This window comes from Micropterus salmoides, unplaced genomic scaffold (assembly GCF_014851395.1).
Source record: "Micropterus salmoides isolate LMB-PRFRI ecotype aquatic unplaced genomic scaffold, ASM1485139v1 Ms_hic_scaffold_10, whole genome shotgun sequence".
NCBI classification, from domain to species: Eukaryota; Metazoa; Chordata; class Actinopteri; order Centrarchiformes; family Centrarchidae; genus Micropterus; species Micropterus salmoides.
This window is the reverse complement of record NW_024040041.1, coordinates 13,098,702-13,115,177: the sequence shown is the minus strand read 5'-3', so window position 1 is coordinate 13,115,177 and position 16,476 is coordinate 13,098,702. Positions and strand designations below refer to the sequence as shown.

The 16,476-nt window shown below is 39.4% G+C and overlaps 1 protein-coding gene across 1 annotated transcript; it reads left to right on the top strand.

Moving 5' to 3' along the window:
• The first annotated feature begins 3,371 nt into the window (after positions 1-3,371).
• Positions 3,372-10,617, top strand: si:ch211-11k18.4. The gene is made up of 12 exons (XM_038696972.1): positions 3,372-3,651; positions 4,125-4,236; positions 5,300-5,393; positions 5,666-5,720; positions 6,146-6,286; positions 7,456-7,616; positions 8,243-8,341; positions 8,530-8,675; positions 8,941-9,112; positions 9,218-9,330; positions 9,627-9,711; positions 9,808-10,617. Exons 1-12 carry the CDS (start codon positions 3,534-3,536, stop codon positions 9,865-9,867), a joined length of 1,356 nt encoding a protein of 451 aa, XP_038552900.1. The 5' UTR covers positions 3,372-3,533; the 3' UTR covers positions 9,868-10,617.
• The last annotated feature ends 5,859 nt before the right edge of the window (positions 10,618-16,476 follow it).

Below are 16,476 nucleotides of genomic sequence, written 5' to 3'. Positions count from 1 at the left end.
GTGTGGTGCGAGTTGTTTGGCAACCGACGATCAAACCAAAGAAGAAGCGTGGGAGGATTTGTTTGTTTGGCGCTGAGTTTGAAATTGAGTATACGAGTTGAAGTAGTGAATATTTCGATTTGCTAACAGTAGAATTGGGTTTTGTGGGGAACATTGTGCAGGACTATAGACCGACGGCCTGTATAGGTCCCGAACAGTAGTCCTGCGGGGTTCCTTACAAACTCGGAGGGAGACAGATGATAGTAACAGTATGGAGTTTAGTGAGGAAGAGGGAAATTACGTAGATGAGGGGGGAGGAAAAGGGTGGAAAGAGGTGGTAAGAAGGAGAGAGAACAGGAACGCAGGTTGGTTTAAGAGAAAGAAAAATACAACTAGTCTAAGCAAAGGAGAAAGTGAGAGGAAGAATCCAAAGGCAGGAGTGCTTAATGTAGTGATAAGATTTGAGTCTCCCTCAAATCTGGGGAGTAAAGAAAATCAATCCCTTGAAGCTAACAAAAATCATTCAAGGGCAAGTGGGGGAAGTAAATCATGCAAAGGTATTAGGAGATGGAAACTTGCAAACTTGGGTGTAGTAGTGAAGAACAGGTGGTGAAAGCAAAGAAGCTGACTATCAATGGAAAAATCAAAGTGTCTAAGGTTGTAAGAGTTGGAGAACAAAGAATCAACGGTAGCAAAGGGGTGATATCTGGAGTTTCTCTAAATGTCAGTATGAGGGAGCTAATGGAGAACCTGAAAGTGAGGGAGGGATCAGTTAAGAGTGTGAAAAGAATGACAAGAGGAATAGAGAAAATTGAGACTGAAACTGTGTTGGTAGAGTTTGGAGAAAAGGTGATTCCAAAGGAGGTTTACTGCGGCTTTGTGAGATATAATGTAAGGGAATACATACCAAAACCTATGAGATGTTTCAACTGCCAGGAGTTTGGACATGTAGCCAAAGTATGCAAAGGAAAGAGGAAATGTGCTAGATATGGGGGGGGGGGGGGGGTCATGAATATGGAAAGTGTGGAGAGGGAGTGAGTCCCAAATGTAGTAACTGTGGAGGTAATCACAGCGTTGCATATTGGGAATGTGAGGTATTGAAGCAAGAGGTGGAGGTTCGAGTAATTTGAGGAAAGGAAAAAGTATCATATGCTGAGGCAGTTAAGATGGCAGGAGAGATTAAGAAGCATAAGGAGGGAGGATGTAGCAAAGAGCAAGTGATGGGGAGAAAACAGCAAGACGAGAAGAAGGCATGGGTAGAGAAGAAGAAGTTGGTGACATTCATTGCAGGAGTGATAAATGCAACATATGAGATCAAATCTAAAACTGAACGGATCCAGGTCATAGTAAAAGCTGCAGTGCACCATTTGGATATGATAGGATTAAGGTGGGAAGAACTAAGAGATGAACTTAGTATACAGTCAAGTCAAGAGACAGCATATGTGGGTTGATAGTCCTAATACTAATAATTTTAATTCTTCAGTGGAACGCGACAAGCTTGATAGCTAATGGACAAGACTTCAAACAGTTTATAGGTAGTAGGGGGGGGAAACCAGACATTGTATGTATCCAAGAATCCTGGTTAAAACCAAACTTGGAGTTTGTTCTACATGGGTATGTAACTGTGAGGCGAGATAGGATGGAGGGGGCAGGCGGGGGTTGTGTCACCTTTATAAAGCAGGGCATTCCTTACAGGATTTTAGGGATAAGAAGAGAACAAGAGTGCGTGGTAGTGAAAATGTGGGCAAGGAAAGAAGTAACGATTGTGAATTATTATAACCTGTGCAAAAAACTAGAATTAATGAAGCTGGAAGAGATAGAAGGGCAGAATAGTAGTAATATTGTTTGGTGTGGAGATTTTAATGGACATAACACATTATGGGGTAGTGATAGAACAGACACAAATGGTCAGGTGATAGAAGAGTTACTTGATGAAAATAATTCAGTATGCTTAAATAATGGCAGTAACACTAGGATAGATGTACATACAGGAAAAGAATCTGTGTTAGATCTCACTTTGGTATCAAATTCCATGGCATCAGTATGTGATTGGGCAGTGTACCATGAAGGAACTATAGGGAGTGATCATTATCCAGTTAGGTGCAAGATAAATATGGAAACACCACTGGTCATAGAGAACACAGGGGGGAAATGGATATTTGAGAAGGCTAATTGGGAGGAATTTCTTGATGTAAGTGATAGATATTTAAGTCAGATTCATGAAGGGATGAACATAGAAACACTGGACAGCAAGGTATAATATTGGCAGCAATAGAATCAATTCCTAAAAGTAAAGGCAGAACAAGGCAGAAAGTAGTACGAAGAATGCTGATTTAACTAGTGTATATTATAGCTTTAGGGAATGTAAGTATAAGGAAAGTATTCAGATTTTCACAGATGGGTCAAAGGACATGCAAACAGATACAACAGGGTCTGCAGTTGTTGTTCCTAGGTATCAGTTAGAACATAGCAAAAGAACATCTGATTGTCTGAGTGTGTTTGCAGTTGAACTGTTTGCCATATTGATGGCGTTGGAATGGACAGAACAAATTAGTGATAAGGAAATATTAATGTAGTGACTCTGTCAGCTCTTATAAGCATGAAGACATGCACAACTAGAAGTCACCTGGACTTGCTTTATGAAGTCTTATTTATGAATTCAAGAATAGCTAGGCAGGGAAAAATGTCATATTTCTGTGGGTCCCTGCACACTTGGGAATTCAGGGAAATGAGAAAGCAGATAAGGTGGCAAAAGAAGCAGTTAAAAAAGGAGATGTTGAAGTCAACATTAAATTATCAAAATCAGAGGGGAAAGGCATAGTGTGGAGAAATGTAAATCAACAATGGCAACAGAGCTGGGATAATGCAATAAAAGGGAGACATTTACACGAAATCCAAAGCAAAGTAGGTATATCAAGAAGTAGGGGAGCAAAGAGGAAAGAGCAGGTGATAATAAGTAGGCTGAGAATTGGGCATAGCAATCTTAACAGCACACTTTTAATTACAGGAAAACATCCTACAGGAATGTGTGAACAATGTCAGGAGGTTGAAACAGTAGAACATGTTATTATAACATGCAGGATATTTACTCAGGAAAGACCAGAAATGATAACACAGTTAAAAAAAATAGGACAGATAGATAATACAGTAAAAAGTTTATTATTGAGTATGGAGAAAGTGTGGAGGGTAGGAAATGGATATTTGGTTTTCTGAGGCCGACTGGATTAGATAGGCAGATGTAGTATGAATGGAAGCAAAGGGTAAATAAAGCCTGAAGGTGGCAGTAATGCAACTCAATGGATGCCAGCTGCCGTAAAAAAACAAGAGGAAGAAGAACGGGACTGAAGAACTACGTTACCCAGAAGCCTCTGCGACAAACCCAGCTCTATCTGACGAGTGACGACGTGGCCGAGGTTACGTTTCTACCTCTACCCCGTGTTTCAACGGACCGGGGCAATTCAAACAAGGCAACCGGCTTTTGTTCATAGCTAGATCACAGGATCGGGTACTTGCTTGAACAAGTCTCTTCAGTTTGATATCACCACTTTACAACAATGTCTGGCAAAATCAAGAGCCGAAGTGCCGCAAACGCAGACTCCATAACTGGCGGTGTGTCCTGCGATGAGCGCATCTTGCGGGATTGTCATCAACTGTACACGGATCCCAACAGTGGTGAGGAAATCGCGTAAACATTCACCTATTTTATAATGAAGTTAGGCTTCAGAGAGGTTTACTGGACGGGGGTTAGCTTAGTTAGCTAATTTAAGGTAACTGTGTCCCTGAGATGCTAACCGTTAGCTAGCTTACAAGTGATTTGGCTGACGTTGCGTTAGCCAGCATTAATGCTAATCACGCACAGCTGTGGCACGCTTTTGCTAATGATTAATTAATGAGTCCGCTAATGTGCACAGTCAGTGTTTTTAGTAATAAAGTGAGTTTTGTTGTTAGCTTACAAGAGACAGACAGGGATTCTGGGTCCCTGTTTTTAAAATAAATACTTATACTGAAATGTGGCCCTTCTCCAGCTCACTAAGTTATACTGTGACTTGAGTCCACAGGTGCAACCTCAGCGCCATGATGATTCCAGTTTGTCCAGATAGATGAATCCTTTATTTGTGCACCAAGATGTTCTTTGTGTTGTTCAGGGTTGATCTCTGTAGCCGAATCTGTTGGTGTGAAGCTGCTGCCGCCCAGGAAAAAGATCACTGTGTTGTTGATGGGCAACCACTCTGCTGGGAAGAGCTCATTCATCAACTGGTAAATAAATTTCACCAAAATATGACCCAGGAGATGTTACAGAGAGTGTCCACCCAAGACCAAACTACTCAACAATTAGCAAACCAAACGATGCCTTTATAATGCAGCTTGAAGAAATTCAAACACGCAACAGAAAACAGCATGTTGAAAAGAAAAAAGGTCTATCTAATCTTGTCTAAGCCTGTCCATCTTAATTTGTGTCTGTAGCATAGATTACATCCCTCCTTGGCACAATTTTGTGTGCAGTTTATAGGAGAATTTAACTGATATGCAATCCATAATACATGAGTGCAGAAAAGATCTGTGGTCTTTTTGTTAGCCTGTACATAGTATAACTACACTGGCCCCATGAAATAATGGTCACTCATACAGATGTCTTTCAGAAGACTTATTTTGTCACTCTTTCAACAGACATCTGAAAACTACAAACAAATAAGACATATATATATATCTCTGTCATTTTAAAGTCTCTCAAGCTCTGGTGTCCATTTAAAAAAACAGGCCAAAATGGGATGACATCAAATAAAATTACTACAAAAAGGCACATTAACAGACATGATACACAAATGTAAAACAAATGAAAGGCAATTACCGCGTGCGCCTCTTGGATGAAGTGCAGAACAAGGTTATTTGTGGTTTGGTTATACCCCCAACTAAAGTCTGATCATGTGACCCATTTCACTATTTTTTTTTTTTTTACGTTGAAATAAAACCTTACATAAAGAGCACTACATTTTTAACTAAACATTATTTTAAAATGGCCCATTTTAGACAAGTTTTTTTATTAATGTTACCCTTATTTATTTTATTTTTAATATTATAAGTCTGTATGAACTCATAGTCACAAATTTTATAACAAACGTGCAAAATAAACATTTCAATGAAACATTGTCTCTCAGATAGTTACACATAGTCTGTCTATAGATTTTGCTGAATAGAATTGGTTTAATTGACTTATTTTGGACAGCTGTCTAAAGTGTCCTGAAAACGTATTTCTCTTTCACCGGTGTGTCACTAAATTATTTGTTCCAAATTCCTTTTTGCTATGTTTTCTTTTTGTCAGGTATGTCGAAGAGCATATCCAGCGCACTGGAGTGGCTATTGAGACTCAAGGCTTCAGCTTTGTTACAAGTGGGCGCAAGAGAGAATCTCTCACAGTGAGTGCAACAGTACAAAAACAATAAGGTGCAATTTATTGTAAAAAAAAAAAAAAAGTGTATGTTTGTTCCCAGTAGAAATAGAAAAATGTGCATTTCTAATTATTTAACATTGACTATTTCCATATAAATCACAATGTTAATTGCAGACTTTCTGTTTGAAGTCATTACTTATTACATTAACTGAAGTTAGTTCCCCTCTCGTGATTTCAGTACTTCTGGAGATCCTGGTACCTGGTTTACAAACTTTCTTTGACTTTGTATTTCTTTAGGGAAACGCCACCCTTCACCTATATCCACACTTCAAGCCTCTGCAAGAGTTCAAAGGTGATATTTCAGTTCAAATCACAATCCTTCCCTGTTCTTTTCCAAAGACTCAGCACAATGACACACTTTGTATCCCCTTAAGCGGCTGCCACACTGATTCATTCCCATATTCCCCACATATTGATGGAGAGATTTGCTGTTCTGTTATTAGTCCACAATGCAGATCGATCAGTGTGGCAGCCATGAGCCCGACAGTCACAAGTCTTCTAGGAGATAAACAAGATTGTTTATGATGTGTTACTGAAACTAGCATTTAGGTTATTGGGCTGCAGTTTTGTTAAAGACAAATAGAGGAAATTATTGTTAATCAACGGCCATGTGGCTTCAGCATAATGTCTTATTTTAATGTTAAGTGATTGGGTAACAAACAATAGTTAAACTGTCTTACCTATTTTTGACTTCTCTGATCTTTAATTGCTTTCTAGGTGTTTCAGAGTACTTAAGCACAGAGATCTGCACGTCGCGACAGAAACGGTTCAGCCTGGTGACTTTTGTGGATTCGCCAGGGTTGGTGGATGGTGATATGAAGTATCCCTTTGATGTGGATCAGGTTATCCTCTGGCTCGGTGGGTTGCCACTAACTGACCTTGTCTCTTGGTGTGTTGTACTTATCAACGGTCCCCTAAGGCTTTGTGATAAATAGAGTAATTTTAAATGGTACTTTAAAAAACAGTACAAGATCAGATTTGTTTAATCTGATGTCTCGAGTTAATGTGAAATACCGGCCTAGACTAAAATTCATAGTGCTGTGTGCTGTTTATTTTTACCTTTATTCCTCCATTTGGTGCTGAAGCTAAACTATTCTAAACAAGAGCTAAAATAGACATGATTAATAGCTTGGAAACTTAAACACAAAACTGAAAACAAAGTTAATATATCCATTTTCTATACCTGCTAAATCTGTGCATGGCTGCAGTGGATTGTCAGAGACAGAGATTTTGTTTTTGTGCCATTAGTGAGCATTTTCCAGGTTGCTGCTGGTCTCACCACTTCTCTTGCGATCTGACTTTCATTACCCCAAAGCAAACTGTAGACAGCTCAAGTTTTGTAATCATATCTGCAGGTTAAATTTCTATTCAGTAAAACACCTTGAGTCCAATAGAGTTCCATGCAATGACGGTTCACTGAAAATCCAGTACACAGTAACATGTGAGTCAGAACTGATCCCGTTAGATTAGTTTATATAACCTTTTGCGCTCCTAATGCAGGCCTTATTGCAAGGTCCACTTTTTCTAATCTTCAACTGTCAGACTTTTGACACCATAATTTACGTCACTAGCAGCCTCGGCGTCGTCTGGAAACAATGGAGTAACTTCCCTTTTAATTACATAAAAAAATAAAAGCTTCATTGGCTAAAATACATGTTACTGGTTATCAGGTGTTCATTCTAATCTGCACTCTAGTTACACACTTGTCTGATGGTTGAATTTGATTAACTTTTATACCAAATGATGATTACCAAGATCTTTTATATTTCAATTATTAATACCAACATTTTCAGTGGAATTAACATCCCAGTATGATGAAAACGTGACATGATACTAAATTCTGTGTCAAAATAAAAAGCAATTACAGACAAAGTTTCAAGGAAATCACTCACAAATGTTCACTATGACATCATACTTCCATTACCATGCGTTTTAATACACTAAGAATATAATGAGAAATAGATATATTGTAACAGGCCTTTTAGTCTGTTGTGGAAAATAATGGTCATTCCCACTTTGACCCTCAGGTGATCTCTGTGACCTGATTCTGGTCTTCTTTGACCCCATGGGTCAGGCTCTTTGCAAGCGCACCCTCAACATTGTGGAGAACCTGAACGAGAAACACGGGGATCGCCTGCATTTTTACCTGAGCAAGGCTGACGAGGCCGGGGGGGAGTCGGATAGACAGGTGTGCACAGCTCCGTTTAATAGCTTGCGTTTTGTGAATGTCACCATTCTTCAGTCAGAAAATACAGTTTACTCACCTGATATAAATAACTTTGTAGAAATCATAAAGTAAGTTTCCACATCTATAAGAATATTAAACACATGTATTTATATTGTCAAAGTTGGACAGGAGAAATCATAAGTGTGTGGGTAGTGGAAAGCTGCTATCAAGTGTCTTTGCCAGTGCAGGAATCTATGCTCTGCGCGCAGCTCCACAAAGAATTATGATTTTACTCATATTAAATAATATGTGGTGGTCAGCGTTGATATTTTGGTGTCGCCACAAATAAATCAATGAATGGGGAAACACTGCAGTGGGATGCAGATTCTAGAGACTGTTCTTATCTGTCATCTTAGTTTGGATAGTTAATTAAAATCACCTTCGGTGCATGAAAAAACAATCGCTGATCATCCCTTCAATCGTTGAGAAGTGATCCAATCGGCAAAAGCCTGTTAGTACAATACAGAACACAAAAGGACATTCACTTCCATAAAATAAAGTCCTTTTTAACAGAATTACTGTCCGAGTGATGCACAGAAGGGACATCTTTACGCTCACCCTCTGACTTATTTCTTTGCCTGTCTCAGAGAGTAATGATGCAGATTGTGCAGGAGCTCTGCAAGCGACCGGGACTCAACACATGTGGTTTTGACATGCCCACCATCTACATTCCTAATCCAAATAAGGTAAAGGTTGCACTTTCAATGATTTCTAGGACGCTACCTGTTTTAGGATCATACCTCTGCTCCTGTAACTTATTCTTTGTGTACAATTACAGTTATTTTACAGGTCATAATCTAAACTCTCTGACATGTAATTGAAGTGCACATTGTAATTATTTTTTTTTTTTTTTTGTCTGTGTTCCTGTTCTTAGCCAAGTCGCTGTGTCAACCAGATTGAGGAGGTCTGTCGCACCATTGAGAAAACTATTAACCAAACTGTACAGAATACTCTCAACTCCCTGGAGAAAGACTGTGAGCTCATCATCGAGGCAATCACTGACACGCTCAGTAATGACAGGTAACTCTTCGTGCCACAGCCTGCATTATCACTTAATTTCTTTCAAATTGGCAGGCTTTGTTGTTGCATTAATTACTCCGTATTAACTTGATTGTAGAGCAATATGTGCGTGAGGTTACTTTGCATTTAAATAACTGACTCCTCTTCATTCCGACTGTAAGCGCACAGCGCAATCCCATGCAGATATTTCACATTAGTGGGACACGCAGAGTAGCATCAGTCAGCGATGCCTTCAGAGAATAACTTTGACCCCCTGCTCTCACAGGCAGACCAGTGTTGAGAACCGACGGGCGCGCTGTAAGAGCTGCTTCCTGACTCTGCTGGGCTTCAGCATTCCTCTGGCTCTGATGGCCCTACTGGTGCTGGGCACTCTGTCCCAGGAGCTGCTGGACATGGCTCTGGGCCGCCAGGGCACAGAGACACTGTCACTCTACCTGGTGAGTGTTCAGGCCAGTGCACCCTTCACTGTTGTGTTGTAGTTGTTGCGTAGTCTAGATATAAAGCGAGTCAAATCTCATTTTAGCTGCTTTTGTAATCCACAGGCTCCCATAGTGAAAATATTTGACTCCCTCTCTGTGGAGCAGCGGCTTTATGGCTGTGGTGGACTGGTCCTCTTCTCCTTCCTCCTGCTCATCATCGCACGCTTCTCCTTCAGGTAGGAGGAAAAAGATTTTAGTCTAATGTTTCTTAATCTGCAGGTTACTGTTACATACAGTAAGCGCACAATTTTCATTCACAGTAGTGTTTCTTTTTTTTTTTTTCTTTTTTTTTGTAGTTTGTAAACACAAGTTATTTCAGTTTAGTTATGTTGCTTTTACTTGGAAAAACTAATCCCAAGTATTTTGATAATTAATGAATCATTTATGTATTTTTTTTAAAACAATAAGTTCAATATCATATTCCCTAGTTCCAGCCTGACAGTTTAGTACATACACTTCCAATTCTCTGCAGGACACAACCAACTCTGTCAGGCAAACAGAAAAGGCAACTGCAGGAGAAGCTGGAGTACGTTCAGGAGGTGGTCAAGACCAAAAAGGTACTGCGTGTGTGTGTGTGTGTGTGTGACTGGCTCTGAAATGGTACTGGCAATAAATTATTGGGGTATGTTTAACTTGTCTATTTTTCCTTCTAGAAAAAGCTGTATGAAGAATACCTTCGCCAGAGCGTCAGCGATCACGACATGGACTTGTAAAGACAGATGGAGACGTACACGACGATTGAGCATCCCAGCTCTGACGTGCCATAGGACCAAATGAAAGCTTTGCAAAGGTTTCACACCAGCCGCCACGTCACTCTGACCGAATCTTTATGAAGTGTTCGGATGTAAATCAGTTATGAGCACATGGTACGCATGTAGAAACCCATCCAAATTCTGGTGCTTTGGATACTGTAAAGCCATTTACCTGTTAGGTCATGTTACCTCTTTAGAAGGTCTTAAACCACACTACCTGCAGATTAGGATGGTTTACTCTTATGGCAAATGAGCTTTTGTTACTGATCACTTTTCTGTTGTGAGCATTTATATACATGTATTCTGTGCCTCTGATCGACTCAAAGGAGTTCAGTCTGATGACCACTTTATATTTATAAATTTGCTAACTATTTATAATTTTCCTTTACGAGAGAATTTGTATTGTGTAACGGCATATAGCACTGTTTCACATGAGTCACTTTGTATGATTTAGTGTTTTTGAAGACTTTCACCAGAATTTTATACAGTACTTTGGCTGCATGGTATCATGAAGTTACAGTTTTGGTATTAATCCAGTTCATAGTGTACGTCTGTATTAACTAATATGTAGAATTTACAATTACGCACACAACTTATTAAATAACCAGCAGTCAAACATTCAGTGACCAATTCAACCTTGTATTTTCCTGTCCTGCATTGTGACCATGTTTTAATTACATCATGACTTAAATAAAAACAATTTTCAATATAGGAGGTGTTGAGGCTTTTTTTAGATGAGTTACTATATTATTGAACTTTTGGGAACAAATATTAAACAAATCTTCACTTTTGTAGCTTTTAATCATTTCTCTCTGCTTCTAAATTCCTTGATTCTTAGGTTGTATTAACATTTCTTGGGCACACTGACCTGAAGATCTTAAATACAGCTTCTTCAGCAATTGTCTGCTTCTGGTGGACTGGGGCTTTGATACAAATATATTTGATTTCCATGAGATGAAATGATGCTCTGCCTCTGTTTTGAAGGTCCAAATTAATACTTTGTTGATTTGTTTGGGCGGAAAAAAATCCCCAAATTTTTCATGTGAAAAGTATTGACTGGTGCATAACCATGTATACCTGTATTTCTTCTTCACTTGTATTCCCTTTCAGAGTCAAGTTGAATCAATACTTTGAATTTGCAACAGTTCTGGTGTGGCCAAAGATATGCTCTGTATAAATGAAATGAATGTGTTCAAACATGGCTACAGATAGAGGACTGGATAACCAGATATCATTTATTCACATGACAAGATATAGAAACATATTCACACACAACTCTTAACTATTCCTTAAATAAAACACCAGTCCAGTAGAGTTCCATGCGATGTACTCTGTAGTTATCAGGTTTAACTGTGTGAAACACAGTAATCAGATTACTGTCTAGTTATGAGGTTACACTGTGTCTAACAGTAATCATTACTCTGAAGTTGAGGTTACATTGTGTGAAACTGTAATCAGATTACTTTCTAGTTAACAGGTTACATTGTGTGAAGAACAGTAATCGGATTACTTTATAGTTAACAGGTTTAACTGTGAAGAACAGTAATCAGATTACTCTCTAGTCAGGTTTAACTGTGTGAAGAACAGTAATCAAAACCAAACCCCTGCTGCATTTATGTTTTTTTTTTTTTTTTTACATTTTTACATTACACAAATCAAGAGTATGGTTTTGTGGGGCTTACAACTTATTTTCAATACTCTTATTTCTCATTTGCTTACCTTTTTCAAGAGAAACTGGGGAGGCTGTTCGTGGTCCTTCAGGTGTGTGGGGTCCTTTAGGCCTTACTGCCAATCCGATTGGGGACTTCGGTGGTCCAATAAGGGCTGCTGGGGGTCTAGTCAGGGCCTTCAGTGGTCCAGTCAGGGTGTTGGGGGATGTTGCAGGGATGTTGCTACCTGGTGATCTGGGGTCACCATTTGTGGTCCATTTGGAGCTGGTGTTGGGTTGAAGTAGTGCCACTGCCACCTGGGGATCTGGTTGGACCATTTGTGGTCCAGTAGGGGGTTCGACTGGTACTGAAGAGGGTTCATCCCCTTGTCTTGCATCACCTTGTGGGGTCCACCCTACATTATAGAAGTACTGAATTATTCAGAACAGACTGATTGTTCTACCAAACTACAAGTATTGATTTAACAGAAGATTGTTTCCAAGACAGGGGCAAACCCTGGTTGCCCTGGCCTTTCTGTGTGGAGTTCGCATGTTCTCCCCGTGTCCGCGTGGGTTCTCTCCGGGTGCTACGGCTTCCTCCCACCATCTAAAGACATGCAGGCTAGGTTAATTGGTGTCTCTAAATTGCCCTTTTAAATTGCGACCTGTCCACCAGGCATGAGTGATTATTAGGTACAAACCGGAAGAGAAACATGCTGAAAACCAAGCAGATGCACTTTTTAGATTCACATTTTATTCATTTAGCTTTTATTTAAAGCGACTTAAAATTGCTATTTATGTCAGAAGTCGCACACCTGTGGAGCAACTAGGCATTAACAGTCTTGCTCAGGGACACAGCAGTTAAAAAGCAGGCTGGTTAGCTTTCAACCTCTCCCAGTTAGTTTCAATAAGTTAGCTAAAAGTATCAATGATAATCTGACAGCTCCATTAGTCTAGGCAAACATAGCCTTATCTGTGACAGGGACACAAAGCATCAAATACAGGACTTTTGTAGTTATTTATAATAAACAGAACATTCTTACCTTGAATAACAAGATCATACAGGTCCTTTATCCATTCAAGACATGTATTGGATATCTCTCTGAGCTGGCAACGGGGTGCCAAAACCTCAGACACCCAAGCATTTTTTTTTCTTTCAGGCCTTGACACAAGTAATATAGCCCTTACTCCCAGGGCCTGCAATTTTTTGAGCTAGAAATACAAGGACACAAACACACACACATAAAAGTAACAGATATTGTTATTAAAACGTATATGGGACCTTTGGAGTATAACCTGCATGAAAATTATAAAAGCAATCACATACCAACATATATGCATCATATTGTATGTGAGAGGTGGTCCGATTACATTTTGTTTTAACCTAAGCTTATGTGGCTGCTCTGCATTGCAGGTGTTGCAGTTTTTGCAGGCTACATTTAGTTCAGTGTGGCAGACCGCGCATTTTCGACTAGTTGACCCCTGGCCTGGCATTTCTATTAGAGGTAGAGCAAGCGGGAGATGAACAACATCATACAACATAGACAAATATATTTTGATATTATGTACTTATTTCACTCAAACAAACCAGGACAAGATTAAAAAATTTAAAAAGCAATACTTACTTGAACACACCAGGGCCTCTGGAAGAGTGAGTGAGTGAGTGACGGAGAGAGTAAGAGGTAGTAAAAGGAGTAAGGGAGTGGCTCTCAAAAGAGCCATTGGTTTTATATAAAGATGTACAGTAGGTAGAGGTAACAGTGAAGGGTGGTGGGTAAGGACAAGAGCTGTTGGACAAAAGAAAACAAAAACATGGTTAATTATTTTGCAGCAAAGATTGCTGGATTTCTCACTTTCCATGCAGAACTGCAACAACAAAAAGAACATTGCTGTGCTGCTGTGATTGCACAATGCAAACAACTTGCTAAATGATCTGTATTTATTCGTATTAAACATGTAAACTGCATGAATGAACTGAACTGATCTGAATTCACTGAAATTAATTGTTCAGCCAACAGAATAATTATTTTGTTACTGCAAGCTTGTGACAGTGTTATTAACGTCAACTTGTTGCAGAACTGCATAAAATGGGAGACCGAGAGAGTGAACAGAACAGAAAGTCCGCTGGACACAGGAAAAGGATCTAGAGCTAGCCTCTTAGCTAGCTGTAAAGCTAAATGCTAAAAGAGCTAACTCCGGCTGATGTTCCTCCTTCATTTCATTTCATCTAACTTTAATAACCTTTGGCTCTCCAACACTTATCACCAAATGAAAGTAATTATCATGACAACACTCATTAGCAAGCTAAAATATTTCATATAAAAACATTAATAAATAAAAAATCACGATGAAAACTTTCAAATAATTCGATAGATAATTATGATAAATGTCAAACCATCATTTCTTTCAAGTTTAAAGGGGATCACTTAACACAAATCTGAGGTAAAACGTTTAATACAATTTTAATGATAAAATCTTTTTTCAACAAATATGCATGAGTAAAATAACATGAAAAACCTGTAGCTGTGAATAACCATAACATTTGTGTTATCTTAAGGAAACTTTTGGGGGTTTTCACGTAAACAAACTGTTACAATACATTCAGGAATTTCCCGTATTTTCACAATTAATGCCATTTTACAGATACTTGATTGAGTCTTAGCTATAGGTGTATTATCGAAACCTAAAACAAACATTTTTAAATCATGTTTTTTTATAATTAATAATTACCACATGTTCACATTAGAATACAGTGAGGAAAATAAGTATTTGAACACCCTGCTATTTTGCAAGTTCTCCCACTTAGAAATCATGGAGGGGTCTGAAATTGTCATCGTAGGTGCATGTCCACTGTGAGAGACATAATCAAGAAAAAAAAATCCAGAAATCACAATGTATGATTTTATAACTATTTATTTGTATGATACAGCTGCAAATAAGTATTTGAACACCTGAGAAAATCAATGTTAATATTTGGTACAGTAGCCTTTGTTTGCAATTACAGAGGTCAAACGTTTCCTGTAGTTTTTCACCAGGTTTGCACACACTGCAGGAGGGATTTTGGCCCACTCCTCCACACAGATCTTCTCTAGATCAGTCAGGTTTCTGGGCTGTCGCTGAGAAACACGGAGTTTGAGCTCCCTCCAAAGATTCTCTATTGGGTTTAGGTCTGGAGACTGGCTAGGCCACGCCAGAACCTTGATATGCTTCTTACAGAGCCACTCCTTGGTTATCCTGGCTGTGTGCTTCTGGTCATTGTCATGTTGGAAGACCCGGCCTCGACCCATCTTCAATGCTCTAACTGAGGGAAGGAGGTTGTTCCCCAAAATCTCGCAATACATGGCCCCGGTCATCCTCTCCTTAATACAGTGCAGTCGCCCTGTCCCATGTGCAGAAAAACACCCCCAAAGCATGATGCTACCACCCCCATGCTTCACAGTAGGGATGGTGTTCTTGGGATGGTACTCATCATTCTTCTTCCTCCAAACACGGTTACTGGAATTATGACCAAAAAGTTCTATTTTGGTCTCATCTGACCACATGACTTTCTCCCATGACTCCTTTGGATCATCCAAATGGTCATTGGCAAACTGAAGACGGGCCTTGACATGTGCTGGTTTAAGCAGGGGAACCTTCCGTGCCATGCGTGATTTCAAACCAAGACGTCTTAGTGTATTACCAACAGTAACCTTGGAAACGGTGTACCCAGCTCTTTTCAGGTCATTGACCAGCTCCTCCCGTGTAGTTCTGGGCTGAATTCTCACCTTTCTTAGGATCATTGAGACCCCACGAGGTGAGATCTTGCATGGAGCCCCAGTCCGAGGGAGATTGACAGTCATGTTTAGCTTCTTCCATTTTCTAATGATTGCTCCAACAGTGGACCTTTTTTCACCAAGCTGCTTGGCAATTTCCCCGTCGCCCTTTCCAGCCTTGTGGAGGTGTACAATTTTGTCTCTAGTGTCTTTTGACAGCTCTTTGGTCTTGGCCATGTTAGTAGTTGGATTCTTACTGATTGTATGGGGTGGACAGGTGTCTTTATGCAGCTAACAACCTCAAACAGGTGCATCTAATTTAGGATAATAAATGGAGTGGAGGTGGACATTTTGAAGGCAGACTAACAGGTCTTTGAGAGTCAGAATTCTAGCTGATAGACAGGTGTTCAAATACTCATTTGCAGCTGTATCATACAAATAAATAGTTAAAAAATCATACATTGTGATTTTTTAGATTATGTCTCTCACAGTGGACATGCACCTACGATGACAATTTCAGACCCCTCCATGATTTCTAAGTGGGAGAACTTGCAAAACAGCAGGGTGTTCAAATACTTATTTTCCTCACTGTATATATATCCATTTATCTTGTACTAGGGTTATTTGTGACAGTTTCAGACTTCCTTAAATTTACTTAATTTGAGGAAACTCAGACATTTACATTTATCTGATGCTTTTATCCAAAGTGACTTACAATTGAGGTCGCACACCTCTGGAGCAAATAGGGGTTAAGTGTCTTGCTTGACACAATGGTGGATGGGTTATAGTGAGGGATTGAACCTGGGTCTCTCACACCAAAAGCATGTGTCTTATCCATTGCACCATCACCACCCCACAGACCTCTTAAAGTACCACCACAATACAGATTCCTACATCTGATATTATTTATAGACCATTTATTCAGTTCCATGCTCACAACAAATAAGCCACACAAGTCAAACATTTCAGTGTAAAGAATTGTTCTCCTGAAACAAAAGTAGTTCAGTTTTTCTTTACCTTATTGATGATATTTTCAGATCTGTTCATTAGAAACCCCATTGGGTCAACATAAAGAATATTTTGGATTCTGTTAGAAATAGCTCCAAGATTAAAGTGCAATCTGAATGGGAAAGTAATTGGAAAGTATTTCTTAAAATGCTGGCATTTTGC

Excerpts from the sequence above, each read along its gene's own strand:
- si:ch211-11k18.4 (XM_038696972.1), top strand. The coding sequence starts at position 3,534 with ATGTCTGGCAAAATCAAGAGCCGAAGTGCCGCAAACGCAGACTCCATA. Across the intron at positions 7,617-8,242 it reads GGGGGGAGTCGGATAGACAG|AGAGTAATGATGCAGATTGT; the intron begins GTGTGCACAGCT and ends TGCCTGTCTCAG. Across the intron at positions 9,331-9,626 it reads ATCGCACGCTTCTCCTTCAG|GACACAACCAACTCTGTCAG; the intron begins GTAGGAGGAAAA and ends AATTCTCTGCAG.